The 18448-nt window shown below is 47.3% G+C and overlaps 1 protein-coding gene across 4 annotated transcripts in view; it reads left to right on the top strand.

Annotated features, from left to right (window-relative positions):
- Positions 1–18448, top strand: part of FHL2 (four and a half LIM domains 2) — a 71171-nt gene that overhangs the window by 37864 nt on the left and 14859 nt on the right. For all 4 annotated transcript variants that reach the window (XM_012737656.3, XM_012737657.3, XM_012737658.2 and 1 more), the window contains 2 exons: positions 4499–4678; positions 16726–16900. In XM_012737656.3, coding sequence (XP_012593110.1) covers positions 4523–4678; positions 16726–16900 — 331 coding nt within the window. In that variant the 5' untranslated portion in view covers positions 4499–4522. The remainder of the gene's footprint in view (positions 1–4498; positions 4679–16725; positions 16901–18448) is intronic.

The following is an 18448-nucleotide window of genomic DNA, read 5'->3' as shown; positions in this document are numbered from 1 at the left end:
GTCTGACTTACTGAAGCAGCTTCTTTGTGTGATTTAGGAAGGTCTGGGGGACGTTCACATGTTTCTCTTTAGGAAATGACTGCAATAGAGGAGTCTCATAAAGCAGGGTCGATCCAGAGAAGCATTATGGGGCTTGGATGGGGAGGAGAAATGGGCCCTTTGGGGTCAGATCTAAGTAGGTAGTCGAGTAAAACAAGCATCGAGAAGGATGTTAGCATAGACTTCCGAGGCAAATCTAGCCTGCTAGGCCTTGCCTGGAAGGATGGGCCAAGCTCCCGGATCTCTAAGGCCTGAACCAGCATGCCAAGGAAGGCAATCCTCTAGGCCAGCCTCCTCCCTGGGTTCTCAAGAAATCTTTCTAGTAAAAAAAAAAAAAATTTGTGAGCACCTGGCTTAGTGTCCTGGCCTCTCTTCTGCCTCATTTTCCCTCCTTCTTCCTTTCTCTCTCCCATCTCTACCCTTTTTCAATTCCCTTTACTCTTTTTGTTTTCCTTCTCTCTCTCTCTCTTTTTTTATATTTCTCTAGCTCTGACATTTCCCAGACTCAAACTTTGTTTTACAGTTTTTAAATCTGAAATTTAAAAATAAACCACATTTCTAAACCTGTGAACTTTTAAAATTATTATCACTGTTGTAGTCGTCGAGCCCCGAGCATTCTGTGCCCTGGCTCTCTGAACCTCTGTCCTCACATATGACTCAAGCGGGGCTGACGAATGACTCAGAGATCAAAGTGTTCTCCGAACTGTCCCCAGGCCTGCGAGCTACACCTGGTACCTGCTTCAGCCAGCGCAGTTCGCCTGGTCTGGAGTCAAGCCTGTACCCTAAGATCCAGCTTTTTCAAATATCCTGGTTGTTCAGAGCCAAAGGAGGAATGACATCAGAGCATGATTTAACCCTGGTAAAGAGTGAGCACTCCAGGACACTGTAATTAGATTTGATTCAGTGAAAAAACAAGTCGGCTATGGTCACACCTTATGTGCAGGTGTCTCCCTGCATGCCGTTGCCTAATCCTTTCAGCATTCCTGTGTACCAGCCAAGGGACAGCAATTACTGATAATCTGTCAGGAGGGATATGGAGTTCTCAGAGGGTAAGCAGATTGTACACACTTAGCTTAAAAAACCCTTAGAGGACCAAGATGTCCCACTTTTATTTGAAGGAACGATTGAGAAGTGGGCTCTGACACCCTGGGAACAATTTTAGGGGTCACTCCCCAAGTTTTGCATAGCAAAGCCAGGCTTCAGTGCAGTAGACTTGCACTGGGCTGCCTGTGTCTCCAGGGGCTATGCAAGCTGCAGGAGGTCTCCTGGGCACCCCCACTGCCTGTGGGGCACGTCCATAGCTAGGAACCAGGCACCGGCCCTCCCTTGCCTTGCCGTAGACCAGGTCTTCCATCTTCCTGGCTGTCTGCTCACCCCACCCTGCCGCTCATTGCCCTGGCTTGGCTCACTCTGCCCATGGATCTGCTGGGTCACCTGGCTGACCCATTTCCACACAGGTGACCTCTCCAGGAGGCCCACCTGCTCTCTCAGGGGCTCCTCTACTCATGTACTGTATCTGTGTGCCTCCAGCATGCCCTTGGCCTGGGGCTTGGCAATCTCTCCGGTATAGATCTCTTTTCCTCACTTGACTGCAAGTTTTTTGGGGAGGAGGAGCCTGTATCTTATTCATCTTTGTATCTCCAGCACCTGCATGACATCTGACACATAGGTCCAGCTCAACCCTGTTTCTTGAATGAATGAATGAATGAATGAATAATCATTGTTTTATAGGACTAAAAGATTGCAAGTTATAGGGGATTTCTAATGTAGGACAATAGATATATTTTTCCTATTAAAATAATCTTAAGATTGATAGTATAATTCCACACATTTTTAAAAAAGAATATTCTATTTGGTAGCATGTAATAAAAGGAAGAATTGGTTTTAAACACTTTAAGATAGAAAGCAAGCTCTGAGCTTTCTCACTTGCTTATGGACTATTTAATTCAGACTCTTGGGGTTTGTGCTTCATGTAATTCTTTAGAAATCCTTAAGAGGGGCTTCTCAAATACAGTGCATCCTGCTGCATTCCTGATTAGGGATGGACGCCCATTTTACACCCTGCCCTGTTGGTTGAAGCAGAAATGTTCCGCTGATCATTAAAACTGTAGTGACCTTTTAGAGAAGATAAAGGAAGAAGGTGAGAAAGGGCCTTACCCTCGTCAGAAACAATTCTGTAGAAATGGGAGCTGAACACAGGGCCAGGCGCCTCCTCTCGGTTGGACCCACTGAGCAGATCGTGGCCGTTACACTGTTCCTGGTGGGGAGTTGGTACCAGTGATGACATTTGTCACAGGATAGCCTCAGTCATACTTTGAGCAGATAGGGAGCCTGCTTCTTCTCGGAGTTTACTCCCTTAGTTGTTTCTCTGTCCAGCCCTGTGGTATTGGAGGAGCTGGAAAACATATACACCAAGTATACGAGCATCATGGTCGTTACCCTTTCACCGGCTGCAAACACAGCCATGGAGCGGTAGAGATTGCTGGCACGGGCTGTAGACTGTCTCCTTTCTCCAGCATGGTGGGTGCTTGCCCAGATCCACATGGAACCACCTTTCAATTTAGATTGAAGTTTGTTTTCTCTAAGTTGGATCGCTATTGAGAAAGCCCACTTGAATCCTCTTATTTCACTAATACGCTTGGGCGGCTTCAGTTTTTCTATCCATAAAATGGGGACATTGTCATAGATAGATAAATGGCAGTTGTTTCTAGCTTTTACAATTCCACGATTTATAGTACTCTCTCCTTTCATGGTTCTTATTTTGAATTCCCAAATCATTATTGTTACGTTTGCGTGAACAGAATAGGCAATAAGCCTCTTCTTCCACAGCTAAATGGCAGCCTTTATGGGAAAAATATAGATGTTGGAAAGGACAGCTCACAGTTATGATGATATAAACGACAGCCACTTTCAAGGCCAATAACTGAAGAATTACAGGAAAGCATTGAATCTGCGTCCAGCATAGCTGCTGCAACCCGGGAGAACCTCGGACAGAGGATATTTATATGTTGGGTTTCAGAATAATAATTCAAGTGCTCAAGAGCCTCATCTTGTGATGTTATCACAAGAATGTCCAGACAATGTTTTCTTTAACTCCAGGAAGAGTGATTGAGAAAGACGGATCTTGCCACATGTGTCCAGCTGCATATTTATTGCTTTTGGAAGAAAAATATTCTGTAAACACAGAAATAAAAAAGGATGGATGCTGGAGAGATCTTCCCTTCTTTGCTTAACAGTTGTCAGGACCTTGTATACACAAGGGTACAATTAATAAACTAACAAATTTGCTGCAATCATAAGCCAGGCAGCAATACTTTGTTTGCATCAGAGGGTCTGGTTCTGGGATTTCACTCTCAAGTGGTTTGAAATGACTGAAAATTGAACCAGGTTTGCTTAGGGTTTGTGAAACATTGCTCAGAGTTACATAGCCAACCAGTGTGCCTACTCAGCAATTGATCAAACTGTTCACTTTTGGCAAGTTAAATATTGTCTGAAGAAAATAGACTCTGCTTTTAATGCCCCTGGAGGTGTTTCTCCACCCCAAGTATTCCTTTTTCTTTCTGGGATAGTTCTAACATGTGTTTATAGAGTGGACCTATGAGAAGGAGCCCGTCCCTTGCTGCTCATGCACACTGTATACTCACCCTGGAAAAATGCAGTGTGCTTGGCGTGGAGTCTTGTCCTTGTTCCTCTTTGAAAGGCTGGAGGTGTTGCCTAGAGAGCGGTTGACCGCAGACACTGTATTTCCAACTGTGCTAATCCTTGTTCTTGGGAATGAGCCTTTCCCTTTATCCTGCTCTCTGGGTACCTGGGCAGCTGCAGGGTGATCTTTGCATCTGGGAGAAATGACTTGTCCTGAGGGACAGTGGCAGTTATTCTGTGCAAGATCAGATTGCTCTTCCCAATGCAATGTCGAGGTCAAGGGTAATCCTCTCTTGGCCTCTAATTTCGGATTTCCAACTCAGCTATCCCTCCCTTTTGCCACTGTGGTTTCTGCCTATTTGAATTCATGAATCATAAAAGGGAGCTCATGGAAAATCTTTTTATAGAAATGGACATATTGTTTCTATGCCTGCCTTTCTATTTTGGGGGCAAGGAGAAAGGGAAGATGCAAAGCTCGGTCACACGTTTGAAGCATACGAAACAGGACAAGATGGGGGTTGTGACGCCAACTCCTACTCGTATCCAAAATCGAGATCACTTTTTCTGACAATCAACAGTAAATTGCACTTTTAAAGGCGTGGTATGCGTTCAAACGAAAAACTGCAGCACCTAATGAAAAGAAAAATGTTATCACTGAAAATTATGACCATTTAATGGGTGAGTTTCAATTATTCCCCCAGAGGAAGCAGCCACCTCTTGGCTAAAGATGACACAGACAGCGGGACAGTTAATGCCTTTGCATGCACGGCGCTTAGAGAGCGCTCACTGTCCCTGGGTTTGCTCTTCTTTTTGACAGGTTGCTGAAAAGCCGGGTGCCAAAATGACGGAGCGCTTTGACTGCCACCATTGCAACGAATCTCTGTTTGGCAAGAAGTACATCCTGAGGGAGGAGAGCCCCTACTGCGTGGCATGCTTTGAGACCCTCTATGCCAACACCTGTGAGGAGTGCAGGACGCCCATCGGCTGTGACTGCAAGGTACCCGCCGAGCTTCCCTGGGCCCCGATTCTCTCCCAGAACCGTGGGCTCCTCTGCGTGGGGTGCGCGGGAGCCCCAACCCTTCCCACCGTTGCGCTCTGTCTCTCCAGCTCCTGCTGGTGGGCTTGGACCTTCCTGAGCCTCTCCCCTCCAGCTGACCTGGTCTCTGCCCGCAAGCACTCGGCTAGGGCCTCGGCAGGGCATCTGTGCTCAGTGTCCCCAGCACACTTCCTGCAATCCAGTTATTAGTGCCCTTCCCTAAGCACCCCCCTTCCTCCTGGTGATGTAAGTGTCTAAGGGCAGCTCTCTCTCTCTCCTGTCTGTTTGCCTCTGGTGACTAATGGGAGCGGGTGCTACTCAGTAAATATTTGATGAGCGAATGTGTAAATGAGAGGGCCAGAGTTGGTTCCTAAGATAAATGGGCCCATAAAAGCACTGAAGTCCTTGGAATATTATGGGCTCTTCTACTTTTAATGGGAGAAGACCAGGATGTGTATTGTTTCTTTTTAGTGGGGAAAGGCTTACAAGTAAGGAATTAACAGCTTTCCTTGGATGGCACAGCATGGTTCAGCAGGGGTCACTGGTCATGTGTGGGGACTGACCAGTTGCTGAGGGTTATGTGAACTCCGGCCCGTGCCTCTGGGCACATCCTTCATCTGACCTGGACCACCTGAGGGCCATCATAGCTCTACAGCCCCTGATCTCGTCACCAGCAGGACAGCAGCTAGAACACACTGGACAAGCCCTGCAGGTGACTGCTAGCATGAGGGCCACAGAACTGGTAAACAAAAAAAAAAAATGGGATCACTTTGGGATCTCTAAGGGAATTCCCAGCCCAATGGGCTCTAAGGCAATTCATGGTATTTTATTGTCTCTTTTCTGCTCTCGTTGCTTTGTATAGTACCATTTAGGAAATTTTGTTTCTTTCCTTCCTACTTATAAATATCAATACACAGCTGCTGACTGATTGACTGAGGTTGTGTCTGCAGTTGGGTCATTCTAACATATCAAATGTGTAGTCCTTTCTTTCTTTCTTTTTTTTTTTTTTTTTTTTGAGACAGAGTCTCACTTTGTTGCCCAGGCTAGAGTGAGTGCCATGGCGTCAGCCTAGCTCACAGCAACCTCAATCTCCTGGGCTCAAGCGATCCCACCGCCTCAGCCTCTCGAGTAGCTGGGACTACAGGCATGCACCACCATGCCTGGCTAATTTTTTGTATATATTTTTAGTTGGTCAATTAATTTCTTTCTATTTTTAGTAGAGATGGGGTCTCGCTCATGCTGGTTTCAAACTCCTGACCTCAAGCAATCCACCCACCTCGGCCTCCCAGAGTGCTAGGATTACAGGCATGAGCCACCATGCCCGGCCCCTTTATTTCTTTCTGTGTCACCTCATTCCTAAGAAGGACAGGCATCAGAAGGCTGCACCATCAATTTCTATTGCTAGGTATTTGGCGAGAGTTGACGGATGCTTTTGATCTCTGTGGAAGAGACCTTTGCCTCGAGCAGAGACGAAGGATGCACACCACGGCCATTGGAAACCAAGTTGCAGCTGTGCATCTTTCGGCTGCAGCGGGAGTGTTGTGCCAAGTGTAAAAGCAGCACAGCTCAGCAGTGGTACTGGGCAAACTTTGAAGTGTGCAGAGGTTTGGCTCCCTTGAGCAAAGATAGCGGATCTGGCTATGCTGAAGGTTGCATTATTTTCTTTCCCACTTTGCCCGGTGCATGTCTCGCTGCACCAGATGAGTTCTCTCAGTCCCTTTGCATTTATTTAACAGGCCAAGCATTAGAGCATCAGCCTCCACACCGCCCTATTCTGTGCCAGCCTCTGTGTCACTCGCTGTGTGGGGAGAGACTGGGTACTTGACCTCTTTGTTCCCGTCTCCACATCTACAAACGGGGGCGCCCCAGGGGCCCACTTTGCAGGGTGATTGGACGATGTAGCCTCATGCTCTGAGGAGCCGCTGACAGGCTAAGCTCCAAACCTCCACTCTCTGCTGCCTTGCCTACCTGTGCTTTGGGTAACATGCCCCTTCCACACACCTCTCAGAAGCCGAGCTCACCTTCATCAGTTTCCACTGTGGAAACATCTATAAAAATGTCCAGTTTGAGGAAGAACTATTAGGCAGAGAAAAACATAATTATTCTATAAAAGCCTTACCTGGAAAAGAAATACTTAAGTGGGTGAGAAGTTCAGATCTCATCTGACAAAGAACAACTCATTTAAAGGAGAGATTATCATCCTTGACCAGGGGCTGAAGTAAAAACAAAAGTCCCTGAGCATTTCTCCAGGAAGATTTAGTGGAAAGGCCCTTGGAACCAGTCACCCTTCCACAGATACTTTATGAGAAAATAAGCAAGAGTCCCCCAGATGGGGCCAAAACCAACAAGGCTGCCCCAAAGTCAGGAGTTCATCATGCTGAACTTTTCAACCCAGACTAACGTTTTGAGATATGTGGGTGATGTCGTGTGATTTTTCTGTATTTCAGAACAAAAAGAGATGATGAGTTGAAGTTAGACCTTGCCGTCTGGGGCTTTTGACTATTTGGAGGTGGTTTTCTTGACTTTCAAAAACAATTAGGTAGTTGATTTTGTAGTGGAAGCAATGGTAGGAAAAATGTTCTTGTTTTTTCTGGAAGTAAAGCCAAAAATCCTGGCAGGCAAGGCGCCTGATAGAGCAACTGAGCTCTTAGATCTGGTGGCCAATCTCTTCCCTTAAAATAGCTCAGCCACCGTGGGCCTCGGTTAACTCTTTCTGAGGGACGTGTTTATATGTATAATTTTAAAATGTTGGCAAGCCCATGGGAATTAGGCTTAATTTTGAGAGCACTGACTGACTTAAGTGAGACAGGCAAGACTTCAGAGCCGGTTTCCATAGTTAGCTTGCATATGTTTGAATATCATTTATTTGCAGCCACTCAATCGTATTTTATTTCTATTAAGCTACTCTGGGAAAATTCTGTGATCTCAAAGGGTAAAAAGCATTGATTTGTATAGCCAGTAGTTGAGAACAGGAAATACTAAAAATGTTATGATCCTCTGACATTGCACCCTTTTTGAAATTTTTCTGAGACACTTGTTGATACTAGCAAAATATTTTTGTAGACTTATTACAGTCTACAGGGTTGGGTTTTTTTTGTTTGTTTGTTTTTTTTTTTTTTTTGGAGGAGGGAGATCTACCTAAGGCCTGGGCTTCAAAAAATTCAAGAAACTAAATAAAAAAATAGGCTGACCAATAATTCCAGAGATGGCTGCTGGTACCGTGCATTTAACAAATTGGTGATTTTAACAAACTCTGGGCCACATGCCTGGCTCAGACTTCGAATTTTCCATGTCTTTGCAAGCAATGCCTTTGGACAGCTGCCACACTCACCCGTGTGCCTTTGCTCCAAGGAGGAAAGAAAATAATAATGAACAAAAAACCATACGACACATCTAAAACTAGCATTCAGGGTTTAGCTTCCCATAGTAGTCATAAAAGCTACCACACATCGTGTGATTACTTGTTCCAGACACTTGTAAATGCCTTAATTGCATGATCTAAATTCTTTATAACACCCTATGGGTAAGAACTTTTTCATTCTATTTTAGAATAGAGAAGCCATTGAGGCTTAGAGAAGTTGAGGATCCTGCCCTGAGTTACGGGGTTAGGAGGTAGCCGAAGTAGAATCCGCACCCAGGTGCAGTGGGTCCTCACCCAGGTGCCTTGCAGCCTTGGGCAGGACTCTGTCTTAGTGACTCTCGGGTCAGATGTGGTCAGTCCTCTGAGTAAGAGGTGTCTGCCTGGCGTCTACCAAAGGACCTGTGATAAAAGGCCTTTGTCCCGGGCCCTTTCACATAGGGATGCCTGTGCTGCAGAAACGATGCTCAGCTTGTTCCGTAACTCTTTTTCTAGCTTTGTAGTTAATTAAATTGGAAACACTGAATCGATCAAATTGGCACAAGTCCACCCATCAGACTGTAAAGGTCTCTCAATTAACTTTTGGTAAAGTACAGAAAACTACAGAGGTCTCTTGGAACCTGGGGCGCTGAAATAGGAAACTGACCTTTCCACACATCCAGGTGAAATCTAGATGCCCCTGTTCTATTTTGGAAGGTTCCTGACCAAGGCTATGGAGGGGCGTATGGTCAGGTGGAAAGCCCCGTCTTTCCTGTTGACGGCCTGGTGCCAGCCCCTCCCGCGGATCTTTCTGGAACTTCTGGGAGGAGGGCCTACTCCAACCGTATTCTCACAGTCCAACTTGCTAACCTGGCACTTTTTTTATTTGTTGAGGCAATTCTTAAAATCATAATGGAGTGAATCACCCTGTTGGATTTTCCGTGTAGAATTTCTCTACAGAGTTTGTAATGAGCACTGAAAACGTGTATTTATTTGTACATCCTCCCAAGGGGGGAAAAATATCTGTTTTTTAAGGGAATTTAACCAAGCAGAGTCCTCAGGATTAGGAACAAAGCTGACCGGGCGGGTTTCATAAAAAGGATCTTTCAGCCCATGAAGCCAAAGGGGTCTCCTCAGGGCAGCACAGAAGGGAGCGCCCTCCCCCTGTGGTGATGTCACGGGATTCTGGAGCCAAACCCACCTGGCTTCACTTCCGGCTCCGTCTTCCACAAGCTGTGGGGCATGGACAACTTACGCCGTGTAAGGGCCTCAGTTTCCACGTCTGTTCACTGGGGTTCCCTGCCTCACAGGACTGTCGGGGGAACCGCACGAGTTAACAGCTAGGGAGCACCCGGACAGGGCATCACAAATAAGTGCTGTCTTGCCTGTGTTGTCCATTGGTTTGTAAGGATTAGAAAGAATACCCAGCTTTAAACGTGATCTCCTGAGAATCTCAAGGCATAGAACACCTTTCCAAAATGCCGAGCACAGACGACTCGAGAGTCCATTTATTTTGAGGAATGGTTGGTTTGGAAACTCGGCAGCCCCACTTCCCCCAGCCCAGGGGAATGGCTGCCAGTGGCTGTTTCGCTCTGGGACGACCCTGTGCCTGGAGCCCCCTCCAGTGGGCACGGGGTCCGGGCCCCCCACCTGGGCGCTTGCCACCACGGCCCAGGCCCAGCAGAAGTCTCCACACGGACACATTTCGAGCCAAGCAACAAGCATGGCCTGTGTTGGGAATGTTTCTGAAATGGAAAAATATAAAAATCTGAAAGGAAGTGCGTGGGCCTAATCTTGCATGTTTATCAACATTTAACTACAATGTATGACCTTTCTATGAGTGCAAGATTAGCTTTGGCATTTTTTCCTGGGGAAGTGTAAGAGATTTTTTTTTTCTTTCTCTTTTCTTCCAGTCTCTCTCTAGAGGTCTTTAAAACCAGGATATTTCTAGGACATTTTAAAGTTCTCGAAAAAGTCTATCAATGAGTTTAGATTTCCTAACTTTGTGCCTCTTGGCGTCTCAGTGCTGTCTCTGTTGGACTCTCCTCGCTTCTCACAATGGAATGATGCTCAATAGACAGTGAAAATCTGTGTGGGGCTTTTCTGTTTTAAAAGGGCCACTTGGCACCAGGTCTTCCCAGGTACATATTCAGAGAGAGCCATGGAGCCCAGGGTCAGCACCTGGTGCTAATCGATTATAATCTGGCTTCTTGGCCTTTTGGTACCATTTTCCACTCTGTCGCTGAGCTCCAGGGAACCTGGGGCTAAAATCTTGCTTTGAGCTGAGACTCAGAGGAGGATACCACCTTGGCCAAAACTCCAAAAAAAAAAAAAAAAGAAAAACAATCAAAGCCGGCCATATTGAGTTACCTTCCTCTTACCATAAAGTCTTTTCTCGCTTCCTACTTACTGTGGGCTTTCTTAAGAAGTGAGGCCAGGAGGAAGTGGTGATATAAATTTATTAACTTGACTCAGACTCCTAAAGAGAACACAGACTGAGAGCCCAAGAAAGAGAACTGTAGGGAAAGCTGAGAGCATATGAGTTAGATGCTGCGAGTTTCCAAATAGGATTTTGAAAGAGAAGTGTAACATGAGCTCCTCACAGCACTGTGTGGACCGGGGTGGTGTGTGGCCGGAGGAGCTTGGCAGGGCAGGTGAGATTGGGGCGGGGTCTTATAGCTGAGCGGGAGTTTGCCTGTTGGAGAGGAGAGGAAGGGCATTCCAAGGGCACGGAGGTGTGAGAGGGGGACTGGAACAGAGGGTCAGGCACATGGGATCAACTGGCAAAGGGGCCAATGTGCCTGGTAGAAACAGGAGCACACTTTGGTTCTGTTGGATCATTGAGGGCAGCGCGAACGCTGCAGAGAACACAGCTTTTTAGCATTATTACGTTAAATTTGCTGAGCTATAAGATGAGAATGAAACCTTACTTCACGGAAGTGTCGTATGGCTCAAAATAGGCCATATGACATCAAAATTAAGAAAAAGAATTTTAGATTTAAAAGGACTGAGGAAAGGAAAAAGCACTATCCAAAAGTCAGAGCGAGAGAGTTACTAACCTGCGCGCTTTAAGGTGGCAGAAATTCTGATGGATGTTACTGTCTTCATAAGGAATTGTGGTTTCAGCAAGTGACACTTTTCGGCACCTGTATTCATTAGCAGCTGTGATGTGAATGATGGCCGACTAACATCCAGGGAGCAATTGCAGTATGACAGCGACTGGTACCAATGCCCGGCATGCCGTAGCTCCTTCAGTTGTCACGGCCAGGAGTAGTAGGTACATTCCTCCTGTTCTCTGAATGACAAGTTTGAGGTCGAGAGAGCTTAAATGACTTGCCCACAGTCATGTAGCTGGTATAGGGGAGAGCCAGGATTTGAATTTAGTCAGTCTGGCTCCAGGGCCCTTGAGTTGAACCCCTAGGATGAAATACCTGAAGCATTTTAGTCACAGGCTCCTGGGATCCCACAGGGCACTCGGCCTAAAGTGGTACAAGAGACGTGGCATATGGGACCCCACACTCTCCCACCCTGCCTGCCTGCATACAGCAGGCGCTCAGGTATTGTGGGCCCAGAACGTTCCTTGCCATCTACAGCTAGAACAGTGGGGCGGGCTGATTCTGTTCCCACTGAGGACCCACCAGCAACGGTGATGCAAGCTTGTTTAGTGAGTGTTTTTATTTATTGTACACCACAAAACTAAAGAACATAATCATAGGTTGGTATTCATCTTCAGGGAAAATAGCTTATGTCCAGAAGGGTCTGAGAATCATCAGACATCCTTGAATGGACGGTTTAGCCACAGCAGGTTCACACAGGCACGCGTGCGCGTAAGACAGAGAGGCAGACCGGGAGAAAGACATCCTGCAGGTGAGTTCAGACGCCCCGGGAAATGATGGCGGGAGAGTGGACCCTGGTGAGAACCGTGGTGTGGAAGGTGCTCTGTCTTCCGTGTCTCAGGCCAACCCTGATCTCTGCCTGCCCTGCCCCACTCCGCCGGGTGGAGGGTGGGATGAGGAGCACTTCCAGGCTCGCCCCACACCAGCCGGAAGTGGAGGCAGCTCCGGGCAGGGCGGAGGTGCAATGTTGGGCACTGGGAAGTAGCAGATGAGGCGGAGGTCGCCGCACCTTGGAGAGGAGCTCTGAGGTGGAGGGCTGGGCCTGCGAGTCTTGCTTTGACGCTTAGTCTGGTAACAAGTGGGTAGCACCCACGTTTTAGAGGGACAATTTCAAGGGTCAAAGGTCTCTGTCAACAGATCGGTCTTACACTGTAGCTCTTGTGCTCTCATGTCTGAAATGTTAACCGTAGGAAAAATGGATTTCCACAGTGCCTTTGATCCACGAGAACATTGTAACCACCGTTTCTGTGCCTGTCCAGTTGCACGAATGCACTCTTCTGTCCAGATGGGGACTTGCTAACCAGGGCACAGGCTGTGGGGACATCTGGTAGCTTCACTTGTGTGATGTTGCCCTGGGAGTTTCCTTCCTCAGTTTTCCTTGAAGCTCAGCCCCAAAAGGCACATTTCCTAGAACTTGTGTCTCCTTTACTCCTCTTCCCACTAACAACTGTGACCCCTCTGTGCCGGACGCTTACCCCCGGGGCAGAGAAGCCTGGTGTGACAATAGACTGTCCTCCAAGAAGCAGGCTTCCCACTCTTCCCCCCTTTCCCCAATGCCCTGCTCCTCTGGTTCCTCCCGTCTCAGCCAGGTGGTGATTCACAGATCACGGAAAACATTTTGCAGCTTTTCCACAAAAGAGCAGGCCTTTTTGAGGTGACTTTTCTGCACAGAGGGAATGCAGCTAATTCTGAAAAAGTGTTTTCTCCCGCTGTGCAATAATCCAACCTTGCTTTTTAATTTTTGGCAAATTACACATAAAATTTACCATCTTAACCATTATAAGTGAACAGGTCAGTTTTAGTAAGTATATCCACATTGTTATGCAACCAATCTCTGGCACTTTTTCATCTTGCAAAACTGAAATTTTGCACCTATTAAACACTCACTCCCCACTGCCCACTCGTCCCAGCCCCTGGCATCCACCATCCACTTTCTGTCTCTGTGAATTTGCCCACAAAATCACAGTACCTCATATGAGTGAGATCATGCGGTATTTGTCCTTCTGTGACTGGCTTGTTTTTCTCAGCATGATGTCCTTAAAGTTCATCCGTGTTGTCGCATGAGCTGGAATTTCCTTATTTTTTTAAAGGCTGAATAAAATTCCAGGGTGAGGTTGTACTACATTTTGTTGGTCCATTCATCTATCAGTGGACAGTGGCTTGCTTCTACCTTTTGGCTATTGTGAATAATGCTGGGGTGAACATGGGTGTACAAGTGTCACAGGACCCTGCTTTGCTGAGTCACATGGTAATTTTATTTTTAATATTTTGAGGAGCTGCCATACTGTTTTCCATACAAAATCCATTCTTAATGCATTTATTCCACAGTCAGCATTATAACAGTGATAGCTTGATTAAAAACTCCAATGCTTTTTAAATCAGGCTGATTTCTATAGTTGGTGTATAGGACTTTAAATGGACATTTGTTCAACTTCCTTTTGCTTAAAGTCTAAACAAAGACCGTGCTGAGTTGCATTCATTTGTGTGCAAAACACGGTATTGAAAGTTGTGAGAGCTTGGTTTTTTCAAAAAATTTTTTTTCTATAGATACACACAGATCTCATCAAGGCTACATTTTTTTAAAGCAAAGACCCTACCAGGATTTCACCTGGTGTGGTTCAATGGAAATAGAGTCCTTTTGAATCAGAAGCACTTGAGTTTGAAGCCTGGCTCACCTCCATGCCAGCTGTGTGACTGTGAGCAAGTTACTGAACTTCTCTGGGCTTCAGTAATACTTACCCTGCAGGGCAGCACAGTGCCTGGAACTCACAAACGTGGCCATAATTATCATCACTAGTATCCTGGACTTCTTTTTGAAGATGGGATGTGTCCATGGAAAGAGTAGGGGGCACACTTAATCCTGAATGATGACAATGTCGTGTGCAGCTTATGGGCTTTGCAGTTTATAATGATTCCCATATACAGACAGGGCCTCAACTTAAAGTCATTTGTACTTTATTTCATTTGTTAAAATAACCAACAAAGCACAGGTGATTTTCCTCCAGAATTTTTGAAAATACTTTAAACATGCAAAAGACAAGTTAGTCCTCTACCCCCCACCCCCCGCCCCTGCCACCCAGTGCATACATCTCTCCGTTTGAGTTCACAAGGATGGAGAGGCCCAGGCATTTCAGTAAGTTGAGAGGCAGTACCTACTTCAGAGAACCCATTGATGATACCCAAGGGTGCTGGGCTCAGGTGAGGCCCGGTCTCACAGAAACAAGGTCAGTTAATTCTGATTTGAGAATGTTCTGTGCTCATCTTACTTTCTCACTTTCATTCCTTATCATATTACACCAGCCATAAGCCTATCCCGGGTGGGAGGGAGCAAACTTCCCACAGGATGGGCGCAGAGGGACCAGCCCACAGCACACCCCTCACAGTGAGGCCACAAGTGGGACTGGCTTCAAAGCGTTTCAACAGTCACATTTTTAAAAATTGCGTGAATGAAAACAAAATGTGCAAAGCGATCAACAAATCAAATAATTTTAGTTTGGTTCAAGGTTCTGGGAAAACATACACACACACACACACACACACACACATACACAATGATATTTTAGCAAAAGAGAACTGTTTGTTCCAGTTGGGTTCCAAGTTTAGTTGGTGTTTCAGGACTTTCTAATAGAGTGGAGGGTATGTGTTTTCACGTCCTACGCTCGGCATAACTCCAGCTCTGATGCTGTCAGTAACAGAGACGTCTTGGGCAGGATGTTCTTGATGGCCATCTGCAGAAGCAGCCCTCCTGCTGTGCTCGACGTACCTACGATCTGGAAGCCGGCCCAGGAAACTGCGCAGTGGCCCAAAAATCTGTTTCTGCCTCATTAATAAATGGATGATGGTTTTGGGTCAGAACTGGGAATACAAAGAAAGACAGTAATAGAACAATATCCTTTATAAGGCAAAGCTGGATATAAATAGGTTGCTATTTTAACTTTGTATTGGCACGTTCAAAATGCCATTTTAAAAAGGCAAATGTGCATCAGGCAACGGTAGTTCACATCTGTCATCCTAGCACTTTGGGAGGCCGAGGTAGGAGGATCTCTTGAAGCCAAGAGTTCGAGACCAGCCTGGGCAACAGCAAGACCCTGTCTCTATATAAGAAAATTAAAATGTTAGCTGGGCGTGGTGGTGTGCATGCCTGTAGTCCCAGGTACTCGGGAGGCTGAGGCAGGAGGATTGCTTGAGCCCAGGAGTTTGAGGTCGCAGCTCTGGTGACGACACTGCACTCCAGCTCAGCGACAGAGCAAGACCCTATCTCAAAAATAAGTAAATAAATGGAAGGCAAATGCGGAAGGTCTCTTCCTGTTCCGCAGGCAAAATCAAGGGTAGCATGGAGTTGACAGTTTTCTCTCTGGTTCCTTTCCCAGTCTGCCCAGTGCTGCTCACTCCTGGGCCCTGTGTGTGTCTCCCGCAGCTGAGGCGCAGTGCACCTCCTCGGGCTCCCCCCCAGCCCCACCCCACGTCCTTATCCATTTGTCAGCCCCAATTTGGCCGTGTCTCACTCTACTGTTTAAAACCACTCAGTGGGGCCGGGCGAGGTGGCTCACGCCTGTAATCCGAGCACTCTGGGAGGCCGAGGCGGGTGGATTGCTCTAGGTCAGGAGTTCAAAACCAGCCTGAGTGAGATTCCCATCTCTACTAAAAATAGAAAGAAATTAATTGACCAACTAAAATACATATATACAAAAAAAAATTTAGCCGGGCATGGTGGCGCATGCCTGTAGTCCCAGCTACTTGGGAGGCTGAGGCAGTAGGATCGCTTGAGCCCGGGAGCTTGAGGTTGCTGTGAGCTAGGCTGATGCCATGGCACTCACTCTAGCCTGGGCAACAAAGTGAGACTCTGTCTCAAAAAATAAATAAATAAATAACATAAAATCACTCAGTGGTCCTCCACTGCCTTCAAGATAACAGAAACTCCCTGCAGACATAAAAGGCAGTTACGTGTCCTGGTCCAGCCTGAATGCTGGCCCCCCACCTCGCTCCATGTCCCTACAGCCAGATACCCCCCCCCCAGCTCACTGCCATGCACGGGGCTGCCACAGTTGGCAGGTGGCACCTCCACGAGAAGTCCCTGTTGACCCCCTTCCCACCAGCTAAACCAGGGCCCTGTCCTTGGGCTCCTCTGAACATCTCAACGCCCAGGGCCTCTCTGCCATGCCTGTGACCACCGTGGGCTGAGCTCCTGCCGCCGAAGCATCCTGCAGTCCGCTGCTCTCACCATACGTGGTGTGGGAAGCATTGACAAGTTTTCATGTTACCCATTTCTCTTTCTTACAGGCAATACCCAAGGGAAAGCCATTTGTTTCGCAAAAGCCTCTCTCTCTTTCTCTCTTACACACACACAAGCATGCGTGCACGTCTTCCTAATCTGTTGCTCTAGAATTGAACCTTACTGACCTCAGCAGTCAGGTGGTCATGGTACATGAACGCTCTCAGGCCCCTGCCCACCTGCATTCCTTGTTCAACCTGTGGATTTGCACCAGGTCCCCCATGCTGGGGCTCTGAGCCCTCCCGTCCTGCCTCTGACTGTCTTGTGTGGTCTGGCCCCGCAGGACTTGTCCTACAAGGACCGGCACTGGCACGAGGCCTGTTTCCACTGCTCGCAGTGCAGGAGCTCGCTGGTGGACAAGCCCTTCGCTGCCAAGGAGGACCAGCTGCTGTGCACGGACTGCTATTCCAACGAGTACTCGTCCAAGTGCCAGGAATGCAAGAAGACCATCATGCCAGGTCAGAACGCGCGCCCTTCTCACGTGTGAGCCAGTCTAGCTTCAGGCCTTGGTGTGAGTTCCTCTGACCCACTGTTTGCATTGACTTGGTTCCAGACACTCGGTTGACTCCCCACTTTTTCCCCTTGAGCTGTACAGAGAAGTATTTAGAGCACTTAAGCAGCAGGGGCACGATGATGGGGTCTGTCGCTGGGAGGAATGGGAGCTTTCCGCTGTGCGTGCGGGCGGGGTTATGTAGTGGATGAATGGTGGATTTCCCCCTAAAAATACGTCTCCCGCTTCAGCCCTCAATTCCACCAAAGAATGCCTTCTCTCGTCTTCCCTTCCACTTGCTGAATTTGTAGTCATTCAGTTGTTTCAGTAAGTGGTGCCTGAGTGTGCCACTGGGCCAGAGCTGAGTGTTCACAGAGCATGCGCCTGCGTGTACACCTGATCCTCTGACCTTGTGGGGTGGATGTTCTAGACACACACACCAGGAAGGGCACAGCCACACCTGGGGCAAGTGCTAGGAATACTAATACGTGCCTTGTTTGTTGATGGGGGAGGATGGGGTTGTTGTTCCTTATGGGGTTTTCTTTGCGTGGGGGGGGGGGGTTGTTTGCTTTTTATATGTGCAAGAGAGGAATCTTTTATTTAAAAAAAAACCATGGCCAGGCACGGTGGCTCATGCCTATAATCCTAGCACTCTGGGAAGCCGAGGTGGGTGGATCGCTCAAGGTCAGGAGTTTGAAACCAGCCTGAACAAGAGCGAGACCCCGTCTCTACTAAAAATAGAAAGAAATTAATTGGCCAACTAAAAATACATAGAAAAATACATAGCTGGGCATGGTGGCACATGCCTGTGGTCCCAGCTACTCGGGAGGCTGAGGCAGAAGGATTGCTTGAGCCCAGGAGTTTGAGGTTGCTGTGAGCTAGCCTGATGCCAGGGAACTCTAGCCCAGGAAACAGAGTGAGACTCTGCCTCAAAAAAAAAAAAAAAAAACAACCGAATGAACAAAAACATATGAAATTTCAAAATACAGAATTTAAAAAATAAATCTTGTTAGACTTGTCTGGAAATGGAGGTGAGGAGGGTAACCCAGAGAAGAGCCTAAGATTTTGACCCTAGACAGCAGAGAGGGAGTTTCCAGCACTGGCGGTGGCTGGCGAAGAAGTCGCGTAAGACCAGTAATGTCCTCCGCATGACCAGTAAAAGGCCGAGCGGAGGGTAGGGCTGCCAGACATAGCAACTAGACCAGCAGAGCATCCAATTAAATCTGAATTTCAGGGGATTTTTTTTTTTAGTCTGTATCCCATTTGGGACCTCTTTAATCTGGCATCCCTACCAGAAAGCCACACAAAGCCAGACCCTCTCCCCACTGGGATGTCTTTAGGAGAAAGCAGAATGGGGTGAGGCAGGCAGTGACAGATCGCTGAGTCCAGTTAAGTAGGGGAGAAACTGATTGGAGACAGAGACTTCTGCAAGCAGATAGAGGATTTAGGGAAATATTGCTTGACACTGGGGCGTGTGGCTGAGACCTCTCTTCGCCCCTGGGAGGGAACAGATACT

This window comes from Microcebus murinus, chromosome 3, assembly GCF_040939455.1.
Source record: "Microcebus murinus isolate Inina chromosome 3, M.murinus_Inina_mat1.0, whole genome shotgun sequence".
Lineage (NCBI taxonomy): Eukaryota > Metazoa > Chordata > Mammalia > Primates > Cheirogaleidae > Microcebus > Microcebus murinus.
The sequence above is the reverse complement of the archived record's forward strand: the minus strand, read 5'-3'. Positions and strand labels throughout refer to the sequence as shown.